Source organism: Eumetopias jubatus, unplaced genomic scaffold, assembly GCF_037043125.1.
Source record: "Eumetopias jubatus isolate StellerSeaLion01/CBP00866 unplaced genomic scaffold, mEumJub1_p1.0 scaffold_15, whole genome shotgun sequence".
Lineage (NCBI taxonomy): Eukaryota > Metazoa > Chordata > Mammalia > Carnivora > Otariidae > Eumetopias > Eumetopias jubatus.
Window position 1 is genome coordinate 57541099 of NW_028274821.1, and position 17441 is coordinate 57558539.

Consider the following 17441-nt stretch of genomic DNA (forward strand, 5'->3'; position numbering starts at 1 on the left):
TCCCAACAAACAAGAGCCCAGGGCCAGAAGGCTTCCCAGGGGAATTCTACCAAACATTTAAAAAAGAATTAATACCTAATCTTCTGAAACTGTTCCAAAAAACAGAAATGGAAGGAAAACTTCCAAACTCATTACCCCAAAATTTAGATTACCATATTAAATCCATGCTGTTTCATAGTATTTTTTAAGCCAATACTATGCAGATTAAGGCAAAAAATAAGGAAGAAAAGTTTCATTAGCAATTTCAATTTTTAAAGATTTTATCTGAGAGAGAGCACGCGCACATGAGGGGGGAGGGGTAGACAGAGGGGAAGAAGCAGGCTCCCTGATGAGCAGAGAACCCGATGTGGGGCTCGAGCCCAGAAACCTGAGATCATGACCTGAGCCAAAGTCAGACGCTTAAATGAGCCACCCAGGCCCCCCAACAATTTGAAATGTTAGCATTTAATCACAAATGTAAATTAGTATTCTAAGGGAGAGCCAATGGAAAGCCTGCAAGAGGAGCTTACAAGTATGGTCAAAATCTAAGAACAAATGCAATGGAGACTTTAAAGAACTGTCTTTTTGTTTTTAAAGATTTTATTTATTTGTTTGACAAAGAGAGAGAGAGACAGAGAGAGAGGGAACACAAGCAGGGGGAGTGGGAAAGGGAGAAGCAGGCCTCCTGCTGAGCAGGGCGCCCGATGCGGGGCTCGATTCCAGGACCCTGAGCCGAAGGCAGATGCTTAACGACTGAGCCACCCAGATGCCCCAGAACTGTCTTTAAAGTATACACTTTACAGCATATACTTGTTCCTAACCCTAACTCTTAATATCTGCATACTACCCAACAAACCAAAAATAACTGGAAAGGAACAGAACAATGAACTGTTCTGTTTTGTTTTTTTAAGATTTATTTATTTGCGGGACGCCTGGGTGGCTCAGTTGATTAAGCGACCGCCTTCGGCTCAGGTCATGATCCTGGAGTCCCAGGATCGAGTCCTGCATTGGGCTCCCTGCTCAGCAGGCAGCCTGCTTCTCCCTCTACCTACTGCTCCCTCTGCTTGTGCATGTGTGCGCATTCTCTCTCTCAAATAAATAAAATCTTAAAGAAAAAAAGATTTATTTGAGTGAGAGAGGGAGAGAGAGCATGCACAGAGGGAGAGGGAGAAGATGACTACCTGCTGAGCAGGGAGTCGGACTCAGGGCTCGATCCCAGGACCCGTAACCAACTAAGCGACCCAGGTGCCCCCAATGAACTGTTTTAAAAGGCTAATTAAACAGACCACAACAGAGTAAATTAAGACATTAAATGACTTACAACTAGTCTTCTGGTAAGTAACATGTTAATAAAACAAAAGACATTTATTCCTTAATTATTAAAGTAAACTATTTGTCCTGCACCATTATTAACTTACTATCAAACTGTACTAATATTCATAAGCAAAATAACTGTGGTTTTGAGCATATAGGATACTGAATGTTTTCCCCCTCTTGCCCCGGGCTGGATGTCAGATTCAAAGCAATTCAAAGAAATCTCCAGACAGACCACAACCCTTTCAAGAATTTATTTAAATGTACTTAAATATAGGTATTATGATACAAAAAAAAATTTTTTTCAAAAAGTAAAGTTTAAAGTACACTTTTTAAGCATTTTTATTTAGTAATTTATGGGGCGGGGAGGGGAGAAGCAGAGGGAGAGGGAGAGAGAATCTGAAGCTCACTCACTGAGCGCATAGCCCGATCAATGCGAGGCTTGATCCCACCACAGTGACACCATTACCTGAACCAAAACCAAGAGTCAGACATGTAACCAATGGAGCTACCCAGGCGACCCAGAAAAAGTAAAGTTTAACTGAAAAATCCCATACACAAAACAACGTCCAATTCATTTCTTTGAAAAAGTAAGTTTAATTAAAATCATACATATAAAACGATGATAAAAAATTTTATCTCAGGGCACCTGGGTCGCTCAGTCAGTTAGGCAACCGTCTCTTGATTTTGCCTCAGGTCATGATCTCAGGGTTGTGAGATCCAGCCCCATGTCAGGCTCCACACTGAGCATGGCAACTGCTTGGTATTCTCTCTCTCCATCTGCACCCTGCTTGCGCTCTCATTCTCTCTCTCTCTCTCTAAAAAATAAATAATTTATAACTCATTTAAGTTTATATGTGAGGGTAGAGTAGACTGATTTTTTTTTTTTTTTTGGTCAAACTTGATTTATAAAAGGTCAATCTGAGTCCCTTACCACTACTTTACATCTTTCTTAAAAAGGATTAGGTAGGGGCGCCTGGGTGGCTCAGTTGTTACATGTCTGCCTTTGGCTCAGGTCACGATCCCAGGGTCCTGGGATCGAGCCCTGCATCGGGCTCCCTGCTCCGCGGGAAGCCTGCTTCTCCCTCTCCCACTCCCCCTTGGATGTGAGGGCGATCTGGCTGCAACATCTGTCACCCCATTGATCGCCAGGGTTGATTCGGCTGATCTGGCTGGCTAGGCGGGTGTCCCCTTCCTCCCTCACCGCTCCATGTGCGTCCCTCCCGAAGCTGCGCGCTCGGTCGAAGAGGACGACCTTCCCCGATAGAGGAGAGGACCGTTCTTCGGTCAAGGGTATACAAGTAGCTGCGCTCCCCTGCTAGAACCTCCAAACAAGCTCTCCCACTCCCCCTGCTTGTGTTCCCTCTCTTGCTGTCTCTCTCTCTGTCAAATAAGTAAATAAAATCTTTAAAAAAAAAAAAAGGATTAGGTATTGAATTAGGGATTTTAAAGCAAGCCAGTATCATCATTTTATCAGATTTTACTTGCTTTGGCTCCTTCAATTCAGAGTGTCTCATAATAATAGTTCCAAGCAGACATGGTTTCAGGGTGACCCACTAGTTAAGTCCTTCCAACTTTTCATAAAGAAAAGCAATTTATGTCCACCTCTAATATTAAAAAAAAAAAATGAATCCTTGAAAAAGGAAGGAGGCAAGATAGATAACCAGTCTACTATCCACTTTGACTCTTTCCCATCCGCCCTTCATCTCCCTGAAGAACCTGGGTTCCAGAATAGGTAGAAGTAGTTCAAATCCTGACCATGTACAAGTAATCTGCCTCTCTCAAGACTCAGTTCTCTCATCTGTAAAATGAGAATACCACCAGCAGCAACAATAATCCTCAGACGTTTTACTGGGGGAATTAAAGGAAAAAAATGTAAATTACAAGTAAAAGGCCTACTACACAATAAACACCCACAGTAAATATTAGCTATTATTAATTATTCCATTTTTGTCCAACTCACAGAGAGAAAAACATTCTGTAGATAGGTAACTCTGAAGTCTTAGGTAAGTACCCCAAAACAGGCCTAGCTACAGCCCTCAACATTGGAGAGACCAAGCAAGGCCCAATGCTGTCCCTGAGCAGACTACTCGTCACAAAGAAAATCAAGAATGGAATTACATATGCCGCAATCTTCATCTCCAATTCCAAGAGAATTCTTTTAAAAACGAAACCATAGGGGTACCTGGGTGGCTCAGTCGGTTGGGCAGCCAGCTCTTGATTTCAGCTTGGGTTGTGATCTCAGGGTGGTGGGATTGAGCCCCATGTCGTGCTCCACCCTCAACTCAGACTCTGCTGGGATTCTCTACCTCTCCCTCTACCCCTCCCCAAGCCTGCTCGCATGTGCTCTCTAAGAAATAATATCTTTTTTAAAAATGAAATTAAATTTAAAAAAAATAAAATAAAAACTAAACCATAAAAACCAAGATAAGGATTATGTTCAGAAATGCAGTTAACCTAATACCTGACAAACTCACTAAAAATGGACAACTCATTCATTAACCTAAACAACACTAAAAAAATTAAATGGAAAACATAAGCAGGTCTTCTGATGCAGTGCAATATAGAATACATAACCTCCTCTATGCTTACCCAAAAAACTGAGCTTGAATCTAATCTTTAAAACTAACTTACATTTACAGTAAATAAGGGAGCTAAAGAAATAAGCTAAGTGACACCACAAGAAACAAAAAGACCAATGCATAATGTGAAACATGACACCTAAAGGACAAGTAACATGGTTCTGACAACAAATCAATGGTAAGGAGAAAAAAGGGGAGGTACAAAGAAGTTAGGAAGAATATACTCTAGATTAAAGAGAATCAAAATATGTAATGTATGAATCTTGTTTCAATCCTGATTCAAAGAAATCAACTACGAAAAGACATTTTTTAAGTAATCAGGAAAATTTATACATGGGTTAAATATTAGATGACACCAAAAGTTTACTATGACTTTTTGAACTCTTAAAATAGCATTATGATTATATATGAAAGTGTCTATCTTTTTCAGAGGTGCTTACCATAGTAATTAGGGATAAAGTGACCCAAAATATCTACTTTAAAATACTTCTGCAGCGAAGGAAGGTAGGAAAGAGATCTATAAAACCAATATGGCGGGGCGCCTGGGTGGCTCAGTCATTAGGCACTTGCCTTCGGCTCAGGTCATGATCCCGGGGTCCTGGGATCGAGCCCTACATCGGGCTCCCTGCTCAGCAGAAGCCTGCTTCTCCCTCTCCCACTCCCCCTGCTTGTGTTCCCTCTCTCGCTGTCTTTCTCTGTCAAATAAATAAATAAATAAATAAATAAAAATCTTTAAAAAAAATAAATAAATAAAACCCAATATGGCTAAAATCTTTAAGTGTTGTTGACTAAGAAGGAGGGGACATTTGGTTCAACTAACTATTCTCTCCACTTCATCTAAATTTGAAATTGATCATAATTTTAAAAGGCTAGAAAAGGGAATTAAAATTGGTTTAGATGGGGTTGCCTGGGTGGCTCAGTTAGGCATCTGCCTTTGGCTCAGGTCATGATCCCAGCATCCCAGTATCCAGCCCCACATCGGGCTCTCTACTCAGTGGAGAGCCTGCTTCTCACCCTCCCCACCAGCCTGCCACTTCCCCTGCTTGTGCGCTCACGCACTCTCTCCCCCTCTGTCAAATAAATAATTCTAATCTTATTTTGACTCTGCCGGTCAAATCAGTACATAGTTTTGCCTTCTCTCATCTCTGGATTATCATTTACCTTTGGCAAATATAGTATTTTAGTAAATGATAGTTGAATGAACAACAAAGGGAGTTGGTACTATACATATTGCCTATGTTCTTTTTTTAATTTAAATTTTAGGTAATTAACATACAGTGCCTACATTACTTCTATGCTTAATAATATTGCTGATCAAAAATTCTGCCACTATGAACTGCTCATGCAGAGAACAGTCACAAAACTGCATTTAATAATATATCAAACAGAGGTTCCTGGCTGGCTTGGTCTGTAGAGAATGAGACTCCTGATCTCTGGAGTTGTGAGGGTGTGAGTTCAAGCCCCACGTTGGGTGCAGAGATTACTTAAAAATAAAATCTTAAAAAGAAAAATGAAACAAAATGGTTCAAACAACACGTCAGTTCAGGTAGCTCATCCACTGAACCAAAGCAGTATCTGCATATTTCCATCGTGTATCTTGATTTTATGACCCTGAGAACTCTAACATATACAAAATTACATTATTAAAGTAGCTTAATGACATCCCAAGTTAATAAATGTTAAGAAATGATCACTAACAGGGGCACCTGGGTGCCTCAGTCATTAAGCGTCTGCCTTTGGCTCAGGTCATGATCCCAGAGTCCTGGGATCGAGCCCCGCATCAGGATCCCTGCTCCATGGGAAGCCTGCTTCTCCCTCTCCTACTCCCCCGCTTATGTTCCCTCTCTCTCTGTGTCTCTGTCAAATAAATAAATAAAATCTTAAGGAAAAAAAAAAGAAACTGATGAATCATTAAATTCTACCCCTGAAACTAATAATATACTATATGTTAACTAAATGGAATTTAAATAAAAATTTAAATAAATTGGGCGCCTGGGTGGCTCAGTTGGTTAAGCGACTGCCTTTGGCTCAGGTCATGATCCTGGAGTCCTGGGATCGAGTCCCACATCGGGCTCCCTGCTCAGCAGGGAGTCTGCTTCTCCCTCTGACCCTCTCCCCTCTCATGCTCTCTCTCTACCTCATTCTCTCTCTCAAATAAATAAATAAAATCTTAAAAAAAAATAAAAAAAATTTAAATAAATTATGAAAAAAAAAGAAATGATCACTAACAGAAAATATTGAGGGATGGGAAAGAGAGCTAATGAATGGGCAAATACTTTTAAGTTTAAAACCAGTATCATATGGGTAAAACACATCTATTAAAGTCCAAAAGAGGGGCGCCTGGGTGGCTCAGTTGCTGAGCGTCTGCCTTTGGCTCAGGTCATGATCCCAGGGTCCTGGGATCGAGCCCAGCATCGGGCTCCCTGCTCTGCGGGAAGCCTGCTTCTCCCTCTCCCGCTCCCCCCTGCTTATGTTCCCTCTCTCGCTGTGTCTCTGTCAAATAAATAAGTAAAATCTTAAAAAAAAAAAAAAAAATCCAACAGAAAAATTTAATGATTGTTTGATCAGAGCGTCAAGTTTTTTGTTTTTTTTTTTTAAAGATTTTATTTATTTATTTGACAGAGAGAGACACAGCGCAAGAGGGAACACAAGCAGGGGGAGTGGGAGAGGGAGAAGCAGGCTTCCCGCTGAGCAGGGAGCCCGATGCAGGGCTCGATCCCAGGACTCTGGGATCATTACCTGAGCCGAAGGCAGACGCCTAATGACTGAGCCACCCAGGCGCCCCCAGAGCATCAAGTTTTAAATTATTCATTTAAAGGGCTTTCTCAGCTCAGGTGAAACCAACTAATAAGTTTTCTCAAAATTACATAAATCCAAACACTTCATTCATAGTCATCAGTAAAGAAACCAAAGATTGCAGAAGACCTACCCGTCTCTCAGAGCACACTGCCATGCCTATACCAATAGCCTGTCTCCTCCTTCCAATCAAAAGCATCTCCTTCTCCCTCATTCTCTCTTACCTCTGCCACGAGCTCTCTTGCCACGGTCGGAAGGCTTGTCCCTTTGGTTGCAATCAATTCCATTCTCTTCGCCTCTAACTACGGGAGAAAAGAGCACCTCTTGTACATAATTGTACATAAGAGCTATCAAAGGGAAGGACAAAAAAATTTTAACAAAAGGGATCAGAAAACGGTAAAAACAAAACCAAGTAAAAGTGGCTGAAAAACTGATGACAGCACATCTTGCTTAATTTGTAGGCGAAAATTCTGTAAGGAAATAAAAACGATGTACCACTCTTTCTTTCTTCTAGTTGGACTTGCCCTCCCCTAAAGCAAGTCTGCTTCAAAAAACCACATTTGTTATGCAGCTATATGTAATACACACCAAAACTGGCTCACTGGTTAGGTTCGAAGCCTGGAAAGGCCTAGAGGAGCAAAACAACAATACCAAGGAAATAACGAGTTGCTAAAAAAATTAAGTGTTAGAGACAGGTTTTCCCAAGATGCTATCCAGAATATGCCAGCAGAGTCTTATCTTCTCCTCATACCTATATTGGAATTAATGACTATATAATACATAAATTTTGAGCACAGCTTGCTCTCCTTATCTCTTTCATGGCCTACCCTAACTCCATGAGTTGTCGATGTTATCCCATGAGTGCCTTCCTTGGCCACTCCGTTTAACTTTGTCAATCCCCTCCCTAAAACCACCATCTTGCTGCCTCTGTTTTTCCCCCACAGTATAATTTCCACATAAAACATCATTAAAATATCGTATATTACTGCAAAACATGTTAACTTCTCTTTCTTATTGTTACATCTCACTCTATCTCCATTAAAAGTTTTAGGAGGACAGGGGCGCCTGGGCGGCTCAGTCGTTAAACATCTGCATTCGGCTCAGGTCATGGTCCCAGAGTCCTGGGATGGAGCGCCACATCAAGCTCCCTGCTGCCCGAGAAGCCTGCTTCTCCCTCTCCCACTCCCCCTGCTTATGTTCCCTCTCTCACTGTGTCTCTGTCAAATAAATCTTAAAAAAAAAAAAGTTTTAGGAGGACAAAGATTTGTTTTTTCATTGCTCTATGCCTATTAAGAGTACCTGCCACATAGTAGGTACTCAGTAAACATCCGTGGAATAAACACACTGGTAAAAGTTTCTAAGATGGTTTGTCTGCACAAAAGGTTGTGCTGTTATGGGTAATAATGCCAAAATACGGGTCAAATGAAAGGACTGAGAAAAATCTTCCCTATTCGACAAACTCCCTCTTAATCTAACCCTTGCCAATTACAATGAGTATCCATTAAGTGGGAAGAATAAACAGCATTATCTATCAGTGAATGAAAACCCTCCTTTAAAATTAGAGGGTGCACTTGATAAATAACAGAAGGCAGTCTTAAGACACACAACACACCTACCTACAGCCAAGGTAAGTGCTAATATGAAACTGCATCAGTTATGGTTCAGTTGTAGCTCATTATTAAGTGTTACCTATAAAAACAAACACTGCATTGAGGCACTAGATCTATGGGCATTCAATGGACCACTCTTTCAGCTTTTCAGTGTGCATAAAAATTTGTGAAATATACTTACACTCTCTCCCACGATTGCCACCTCTTCCTTTTCGGTTGTTGTTTCCACGTCCACGATTTATTTCTCTCTCATTTCTTTTCTCTCTATTCTCTTTGTTTTCTGAACTTTCTTTTACAAAATTCTTCTTCTTTCCCCCTACAGTCTCCCATGAAGTCTAGCAAGACAAGAGTGGTCATTCAGAATTGTCAAAGTGTATACAATTATCAAGGATATGTGCATATACATCTTTCAGACCTAATAACCCATGCCTTGCAGCTCACTTGCCTACCATTTTAATTCTAATCCATATAGTTCTACTTCCTGATGAAAAAGACAGCAAATCTCTTGCTAAGCTCCTGTTGCCACACACAGCACAAAAGAGTACAGCAACTAGCTGAATTAACAACACACTATATGTTGTCCCACCACAGAGCCTTTTCCTATGCTGATTTAAAAATAAAAGGTCGAGGGGCCTGGGTGGCTCAGTCGTTAAGCGTCTTCCTTCGGCTCAGGTCATGATCCCAGGGTCCTCAGATCAAGCCCCACATCAGGCTCCTGCTCAGCAGGGAGCCTACTTCTCCCTCTCCTTCTATTGCTCCCCCTGCTTGTGCTCTCTCCCTCTCCCTGTCAAATAAATAAATGAAATCTTTTAAGAAGAGGGGCGCCTGGATGGTTCAGTCAGTTAAGCATCTGTCTGCCTCCGGCTGGGTCATGATCCCAAGGTCCTGGGATCGAATCCCACATCGGGCTCCCTGCTCGGCAAGGAGCCTGCTTCTCCCCTGCCTGCCATTCCCCCTGCTTGTGCTTGCTCAATCTCTCTTTCTCTGTCAAATAAATAAATGAAATCTTAAAAAAATATATTTTAAAAAAATAAATAAAAAATAAAAATAAAAGGTAATTTCCCCAAGCTCCCGCACTATGCCACCTCCACCTACCTCAGCTGGCCTTAAACCTATGAATAAGTAGATTAGCTCAAAGAATACAAAATTACATTAAAGTCCTTCCCTAAAACCTCAGGAATAACTTGCTCTATTCAGTTAACCAAAGTAACCACCTAAAAAAATTTAATGGTAGGCAAATAAAATTAGGGGTGTTTTTTTAAACTAAGTGACCAAAATTTCAACCTCAAAGACGTGTTTCTGGGTGCCTGGGTGGCTCAGTTGGTTGAGCGACTGCCTTCGGCTCAGGTCATGATCCTGGAGTCCCGGGATCGAGTCCCGCATCGGGCTCCCTGCTCAGCAGGGAGTCTGCTTCTCCCTCTCTCTTCCCTCTCATGCTCTCTATCTCTCAAATAAATAAATAAAATCTTAAAAAAAAAAAAAGACGTGTTTCTAATGAGAAGTCAAATAATAACCTTCTCTGCCTCTCCTCTAATGGTGACTGAAATCAAATCATATATATATAAACTGCTGAGAAAAGAACACTTCGTTCTTGTGAAAATAATTGGTATTAGGATATCAATAAAGGTACATTACTGAGAAATCTCCAAACTGACCCATTTGTTTCTTTTTACTTTGTCATCATCCACCTCATTTCACAGGAGATTTGAAGTGATTCAATCCCAAAATAAGAGCAACAACTATTTTAAGCTTAAAAAATTCTTAGGAACAAGAGGAAATTACTAATATTGTATATCCAAATAAACATAAGCACTAGAAATTAATAAACTAAAATTAAAGAAACATAGCTGAATTACTTCCAAAACAGTGGAGGCCAGATTTAAAACACTTTTTTTTTTTTTTGAGATTTTATTTATTTGCCAGAGAGAGACACAGCGAGAGAGGGAACACAAGCAGGGGGAGTGGGAGAGGGAGAAGCAGGCTTTCCACCGAGCAGGAAGCCCAATGTGGGACTCGATCGACCATGACCTGAGCCAAAGGCAGATGCTTAACAACTGAGCCACCCAGGTGCCCCTAAAACACACTTTTTTAGAAAGAACTTTTTGACATCTATAAGCCTCTACTCAACCCATGTATTTAGTTACATATAAAATCATTAGATGTGAAAAAAATACTAAAACAAGTTATTTTCCAACTTTAAGCTTTTATCAATAGTTTTTAAAAATCAACAACTGACAGTTACAGCAGAATAATATGGTATATTCACTTCTGGTGAATACTGATCTATTCTAATCTTCCTACAAGTCTACCTGGGAATAATAATACCCAAACTTTAGTTAGTTCACAGCTTTGACCCAGCAATTCTATTTCCAGGCCTTTATTCAAAGGAAATACGCCTCAATCGGTCAAGAATTTGCCTTCGGCTCAGGTCATGTTCCTGGGACCTTGGGCCCTGGGATGGAGCCAGCATTTGGCTTCTCCCTCTCCCTCTGCCTCTCCCTTCCACTCATGCTCTCATGCATGCGTGCATGCTAATAAATAAAATCTAAAATCTTTAGGAAAAAAAGTTATCCAGATGTACACAGAAAGAGATCCATGATATAAGTGTAGCAAGCTAACCAACTAACAGTGTATAAAATAGGATTACATTTTTTAGTTCAAAGAGAAGCCCGTGTGTGTGTGTGTGTGTGTGTGTGTGTGTGTGTGTATACACACACACACTAAAGAAAGTAGTTATCTAAATGAGGATGTTTAATTTAACTTTTTATCATTCTGCATTACTTTTTTTTTTTTTAAGATTTTATTTATTTGAGAGAGAGACCGTGAGCGCACACAAAGGGACAGGGAGAAGCAGATGCCCTGCCAAGCGCAAAGGCCAATGTAGGGCTCGATCCAAGGACCCTGAGATCATGACCCAAGCCGAAGGCAGATGCTCAACTGACTGAGGCACCCAGGCATCCCTCTGCACTGCCTTTTTAATTATAGAAAACAATAAAGCTTATTTATTCCAGAGAAATAATTCTGCAGTGTACAAACTCAATTACGCTTGTTAACATGAACAAACAAGACACCTATGCAAGATGGAATCCTGTCCTTAGGTTAACAGTAAGTAAAAGTCCTAGAAAAATTACACGTGGTACAGTCAACACAGGTGCATGTGTATACAACTTATATTGTCTTTTTTTTTTAAAGATTTATTTATTTATTTGCGAGAGAGAGACAGTGCACGAGCACAAGTAGGGTGAAGGGCAGAGGGAGAAGCAGACTCCCCACTGAGCAGGGAGCCCGAATGGGGACTCAATCCCGGGAATCCCGGAAAATGACCTGCGCCGAAGACAGATGCTTAACCGACTGAGCACCCAGGCGCCCCTGTATGTGAAACGTTTGAGAAAAATATCTTACCCCATTTCATTCAGCAAAGGACACCCATAAGTAAGTCTTAGGCTTGTGAAATCTACGAAGACTGACAACAGCTTATTTGTGCGGGTAAGTAAGGAGAGCAAACTTAAGGGGCAATTGGTCTAATGCCACTATAAATGCTAAAGAGAGTATCGCACACTTGACACAACAGTCTGTGAGCATGCACACAAAGCTTTCAACACAAACCAAATAATCATAAAAGGTTTTCAACTGAACTTCTGACAACCTTTGTCATCCAAATTTGGCTACTTGCAGAATAGGTCTTGAAAAAACTCTAAGAGGAAGAATGGTCCTCCCAGACACTACATTTAGTAATCAGAAAAGCAGCTTTCCAGGCCAGCTAATTAAAAATCACTCTCCCACCTCTTCTTATTTGCCAACACAAACAAATTACTTTTTTTAAAAAAAGTACATTAATGCAAGAGACTGGTATTTCAGAACTATTCTGTGACTAAAAATAGCATCATAATGAAATAAAAGGTTTATTAGTACTTATGATCATGTTCAATGTTTTCCTTTGTGACAGCTCCTCTAACATGAGAAAGACAAACTCATCCTTAAAATTATCATGGACAATTACTCCTAACATTTTTTTTTTCAAAGTAATAATTTTGTTTCAGGGGCACCTGGGTGGCTCAGTTGGTTAAGCGGCTGCATTCAGCTCAGGTCATGATCCTGGGGTCCTGGGATCGAGCCCTCTATCTGGCTCCCTGCTCAGAGGTAGCCTGCTTCTCCCTCTCCCTCTGTCCTTCACCTGCTTGGGCTCTCTCTCTCTCGCTCCCTCCCCCTCAAATAAATAAATAAAATCTTTAAAATAATAATAATAAGGGACGCCTGAGTGGCTCAGTTGGTTGAGCGTCTGCCTTCGGCTCAGGTCACGGTCCCATGATCCCTGGGATCCAGTCCCACATCGGCTCCCTGCTCGGCAGGAAGCCTGCTTCTCCCTCTCCCACTCCCCTTGCTTGTGTTCCCTCTCTCACTGTCTCTCTCTGTCAAAGAAATAAATACATCTTTAAAAAAAAAATAGTAATAATAATAATTTTGTTTCAGAAGATCCTGGCACAAAAAGGACAAGATTTGTTTGCTTTCATAGTTTATTTTAAATGTTCTTGCTACTGGCAACCCTATAGTATCTATTTTGTCTAGCACCTCCACTCCAGTGAACTCTATCCCAGTCAGGGGAAGATATTCCTTACAGCTGCTTAGCCATGGCTCCTACAGAGAGCAATCAGGCAGGGGAGAAGACCAACACTATGGAAGAATGATCCTAAGCAAACCCGAGTTTCAAAAGGACTTTCCCTCTGCCTCTCCATTTCTACCACAGCCTTCTCATCTCTCAACCAGCATACGCCTTTTGTGTCTGTGTTCAGGCCCTAATTTGCTGTTTTCTGATCTATGAAGAAACCAAACTAGATCCTAAATCACTACGGGTTTTCCAGATTCAAGGTAACCAAAGATATGTTCTTTATCATTCAAACTCCTTTGGCTGAACTACCTCCTTTGGGTTCAGTCCCAAAGGATCGTAATAAGTTAAAACTCAATAAAACACAGAGAACTGGACATTCATTTAAGACTTAAAAATTCAGCCCACTATCACAGAAAGAGAAGGAAGTCAGCTAGAGCTAAAGTAAAGGCAACACAAAGTTGTATATCCTGACCTACCTACAATAAAAAGAAAACAGGCCCTCCAATTAACAGTTTGGAAATATTTCACTTATTCACAGAGATTTTATGAAGGAGGTAGTTTAGGGGCACCTGGGTGGCTCAGTCAGTTAAGCCTCGGACTCTTGATTTTGGCTCGGGTCATGATCTCAGGGTTGTGAGATCAAGCCCTGAGTCAGGCTCTGCACTGGTACGGATCCTATTTAAGATTCTCTCTCGCCCTCTCCCCTATGTCTCTCCCCCACTCTCTCCCTCTCTACAGAAAACAAGACAAAAACAAAAACTGAGAGCCATTCTACACCACATCCATTAGCAATGAGGTAAACACATTCCCCATATTTAATAAAACACAGAAAATATAAGCCTAAGTATCAGCAAACAAAAACTATTCAAAATTTTATTTCGTCACTTAACATGATGTATTTACCCAACAGACAGACTAGTGTTATCTTGCATGGAATTTTACCCACAGATACTGCTATACTCAAATAGTGAAATACTATCCCAAACATCTGATTTTTTTAAATTATGTAACTCATTCTGTTTATTTCATATTAAATAAAGATAATTCTGAGCTTGTCACAACAGTTCATTTTTATATAGTCTGTCCCTAATACAGCCTTATCCTTAAAAATGAGAACCTGATTAAACCTGAACACTGACAGGAAGGCACTTTTGGTTTTGTTCATCTTTATACCCCATTTTAAGGAGAATCATTATTTTGTTTTAATCTGTTTTGAAATGGTGATTTGAAAATACAAATGAGGGGCGCCTGGGTGGCCGAGTCAGTTGGCAACTGCCTTCGGCTCACTGTCCTGGGAATCGACTGCCACGTTGGGCTCCCTGCTCAGCGGGGAAACTGCTTCTCCCTCTCCCTGTGCCCCTCCCCCTGCTTGTGCTCACTCTCTCAAATTAATTAATTAAAAAAGAAAATACAAATGAAATACTGTACATGGTGCGTGGGTGGCTCAGTTGGTTAAGCAGCTGCCTTCAGCTCAGGTCATGATCCCACAGACCTAGGATCAAGCCCCGAGTTGGGCTCCCTTCTCTGCTTCTCCCTCTCTCTCTAACCCTCCCCTCACTTCTGCTCTCTCTCACTCACACTCTCTCTCTCTCTCTCGAATAAAATCTTATAAAGAAAAAAAGAGAAGAGAAAAGAAAAGAAAAGAAAAACACTATGCAATCTCAATGCAGAGATCAAGAGATTAGTGAGAACTGCCTAGTGTGGCTTTAGTTGTATCCTTCCTAAAATAAAAAGGATAAGCTTTAGTGCGCCTGCATCCTCAAAGTTTACTAAGCTTAAAAACAACACCACCTTTCTTTCTTATTTTATCTGTCAAATGGTCATGAAAATGTGTCTGTAGAATATTCACACATGAACAAATAGATATACCAGCAAATTCTGGTTTACTGTTAGAGATATACGGAGTAGTAGAGATGACAATTGAGATGAAGAAACATGAGCAGAGAAGCCAAGAGAAGTTTTTCAGGTGGTGAAAATGTCCACAGGCCCAGAGAATTTGGGAACTGTGTAAGGCTGGAGCAGATGACCAAGTTCAATTTCAAGTCTTCAGATTCTACAACTTCATGAAGAAACCATATGTAACAGAAACAGTCATTTCAGGTTAGTGTTCTTTCTGGTCTTAAAACAAACATGGAATGGAACCCATAATGCCCTCCACCCCCACCCCCAAAAAAGGTGAAGTCCAAAATGCAATATGGAATTGGAGATAAATCTTAGCACTGCAAATCAATTAATAATACTTATTAATAATTCTTACCGTGTCTGAATTCCCTTCCAGCAATATATTGATAGCTTTGTTCACATCTCCATTACAGTCATGTAGGGCCACTATGCATTCATCCTGATTTTTCCCCGTCACTTCCATAAGCTGTTGAAATTATAAGAATATGGTTAAGGGGACCCCAAAGTGGCACAAGATATCAACTTTAAGATTTTTTTTTTTCCAGATTTTATTTATTTGAGAGAGAGGGAGAGAGAGCACAGCAGGGAGAGAGAGCACAGCAGGGGGAGCAGCAGGCAGAGGGAGAGGAAGAAGCAGGTCCCCCACCGAGCAGGGAGCCAGAGGTGGGGCCCGATCCCAGGTCCCCGGGATCATGACCTGAGCAGAAGACAGACACCCAACTGACTGAACCACCCAGGCGCCCCTAAAATTCTTCTATTTACAAATAGAAATCACACAATCCTTCCACATGAATATGGCCTCCTTCCAGACTCTGAGCTTATAATGCAAGAACAGGTTTCCCTGCTTTTTGTGACCATCACTTGTCTTTTCATCAATACAGAAGAGTCAGACGACAGATCAACTCTCCTCCAAGATGACAAAGTATCAGATTATTAATCAGCGGTATACACATACATATATACCAACATTCTCAGCATACTCAGGATCAGCTCTGACTACTCCAACTTAGTTCAGTGGCCTGGGATTCCCAAAATTCGCAACGACTCAAATAGTAAGTGTATGTGGCCACCATTAACTGAACATCTAGTCCAACTATTTTGTACAAAGAAAACAATCCATATGTGGTTTATCATTGCTTGGATTAGAACACTCCACATACATAGTAAGTGACAACACCCAAAGGTCTCACAAGTGCAATTCTACAGCTATCACAAACTCACTCCTAGACATAGTACTTGTGCAAGCAGCTTCAACAGCGTGCTATGTTTGAAGTAATCAAAGAAATCCCCTTGGTACATTCTCTTTAACAAAGGAGATTAAGCTACTTGACATTTTCAACACAAACACAATCACAAATTAGGTACAAGTTTCTAAATTTTTAGTGAACAAATGTATGATTTAAGTATCTCTTGTGTTTTTACACACATTTAACTGTTTTAGTATGTACCACCTGTTCAAAACATTTTGACGCCAACATGTGAAGTGATTTTTCTGTGGTCAAAAAGCTAATTAATAGGAAGGCCTATCCGGAATCCAGGTATCCTGATTTCTTTCTTTTTTTTTTTTTTTTTAAAGATTTTATTTATTTTTTGAGAGAGAGAGAGAATGAGAGAGAGAGCACGAGAGGGAAGAGGGTCAGAGGGAGAAGCAGACTCCCTGCCTAGCAGGGAGCCCGATGTGGGACTCGATCCCGGGACTCCAGGATCATGACCTGAGCCGAAGGCAGTCGCTCAACCAACTGAGCCACCCAGGCGCCCGGTATCCTGATTTCATAAACAGAGTTCTCTGCACTATATATAGCACTCTCTCTCTGCTTTCTTCCCTGCATTGCACAGTGCAAGTTCTACACACACTACAGCTTTCCAGTCCTTTGGTCTTTGGGTATCGACTAGCATCAGTTTTTATCAGTGTCTGTATTAACTCAATACCTGTAATATGCAAATGATAAGATGAACATTAAATAACAAAATTACCCCCCAGTGACTGGATTAGTAAGAGATCAAACTACAGTTTAGGTCCATTTCTGTATCAGTTAGGGAGGACGTTAGGTTTGAGGTTGGTGTTGAGAATAACTACCATGACTTCCAGTGCTTTGACGAAACCTCAGATGCGAGGCGTTCTGGCCAAGCGTCTGCAATTTCATATTGTTGGAGTGTTCGCTGTATCCCTGGGGGTTGCAGCTTTCTATAAGTTTGCTGTGGCCGAACCAAGAAAGAAGGCATATGCAGATTTCTACAGAAATTATGATTCCATGAAAGATTTTGAGGAGATGAAGAAGGCTGGTATCTTTCAGAGTGCAAAGTGATTTTGGAACGTAAAGAATTTCTTTGGGTTGAGTTCCACTGAAGTCTGTCACTGACCTGTGTTCCTGAACTATGAAACACGAATACTGGGTTATGGAATAGTTTGTCTTGATAAATAAACAACAAATTAAAAAAAAAACAAAAAACCCTAAAGTTTAACCATAAAACTCTGAACTCCTGGACCAGTTCTCTTTTTTGTGTATCTGCTATACTATTCAGACAAAAGACAATACCATATGCAGAAGTATGTCTCAAGCTATACATAAATCTCATTCCAGAGAATAAGTTCTATCATTTTTAATAAATGCTTTTTGAGGCCTTCTAAAATTATTACCATTAGTCTAATGA

General features: G+C 40.7%; 1 protein-coding gene and 1 pseudogene across 6 annotated transcripts in view; one reads left to right on the forward strand and one right to left on the reverse strand.

The window, feature by feature from the left end:
- UBAP2 (ubiquitin associated protein 2) overlaps window positions 1-17441 on the reverse strand; it is a 134355-nt gene that overhangs the window by 66950 nt on the left and 49964 nt on the right. For 4 of the 6 annotated variants that reach the window (XM_088018871.1, XM_088018873.1, XM_088018874.1 and 1 more), the window contains 3 exons: window positions 15145-15255; window positions 8463-8616; window positions 6896-7018 (listed from right to left, as the gene is read on the reverse strand). In XM_088018871.1, coding sequence (XP_087874997.1) covers window positions 6896-7018; window positions 8463-8616; window positions 15145-15255 — 388 coding nt within the window. The remainder of the gene's footprint in view (window positions 1-6895; window positions 7019-8462; window positions 8617-15144; window positions 15256-17441) is intronic. The other 2 variants (XM_088018872.1, XM_028115196.2) reach the window with 1 other exon arrangement.
- On the forward strand, window positions 16817-17095 carry LOC148162421 (cytochrome c oxidase subunit 6C pseudogene; annotated as a pseudogene).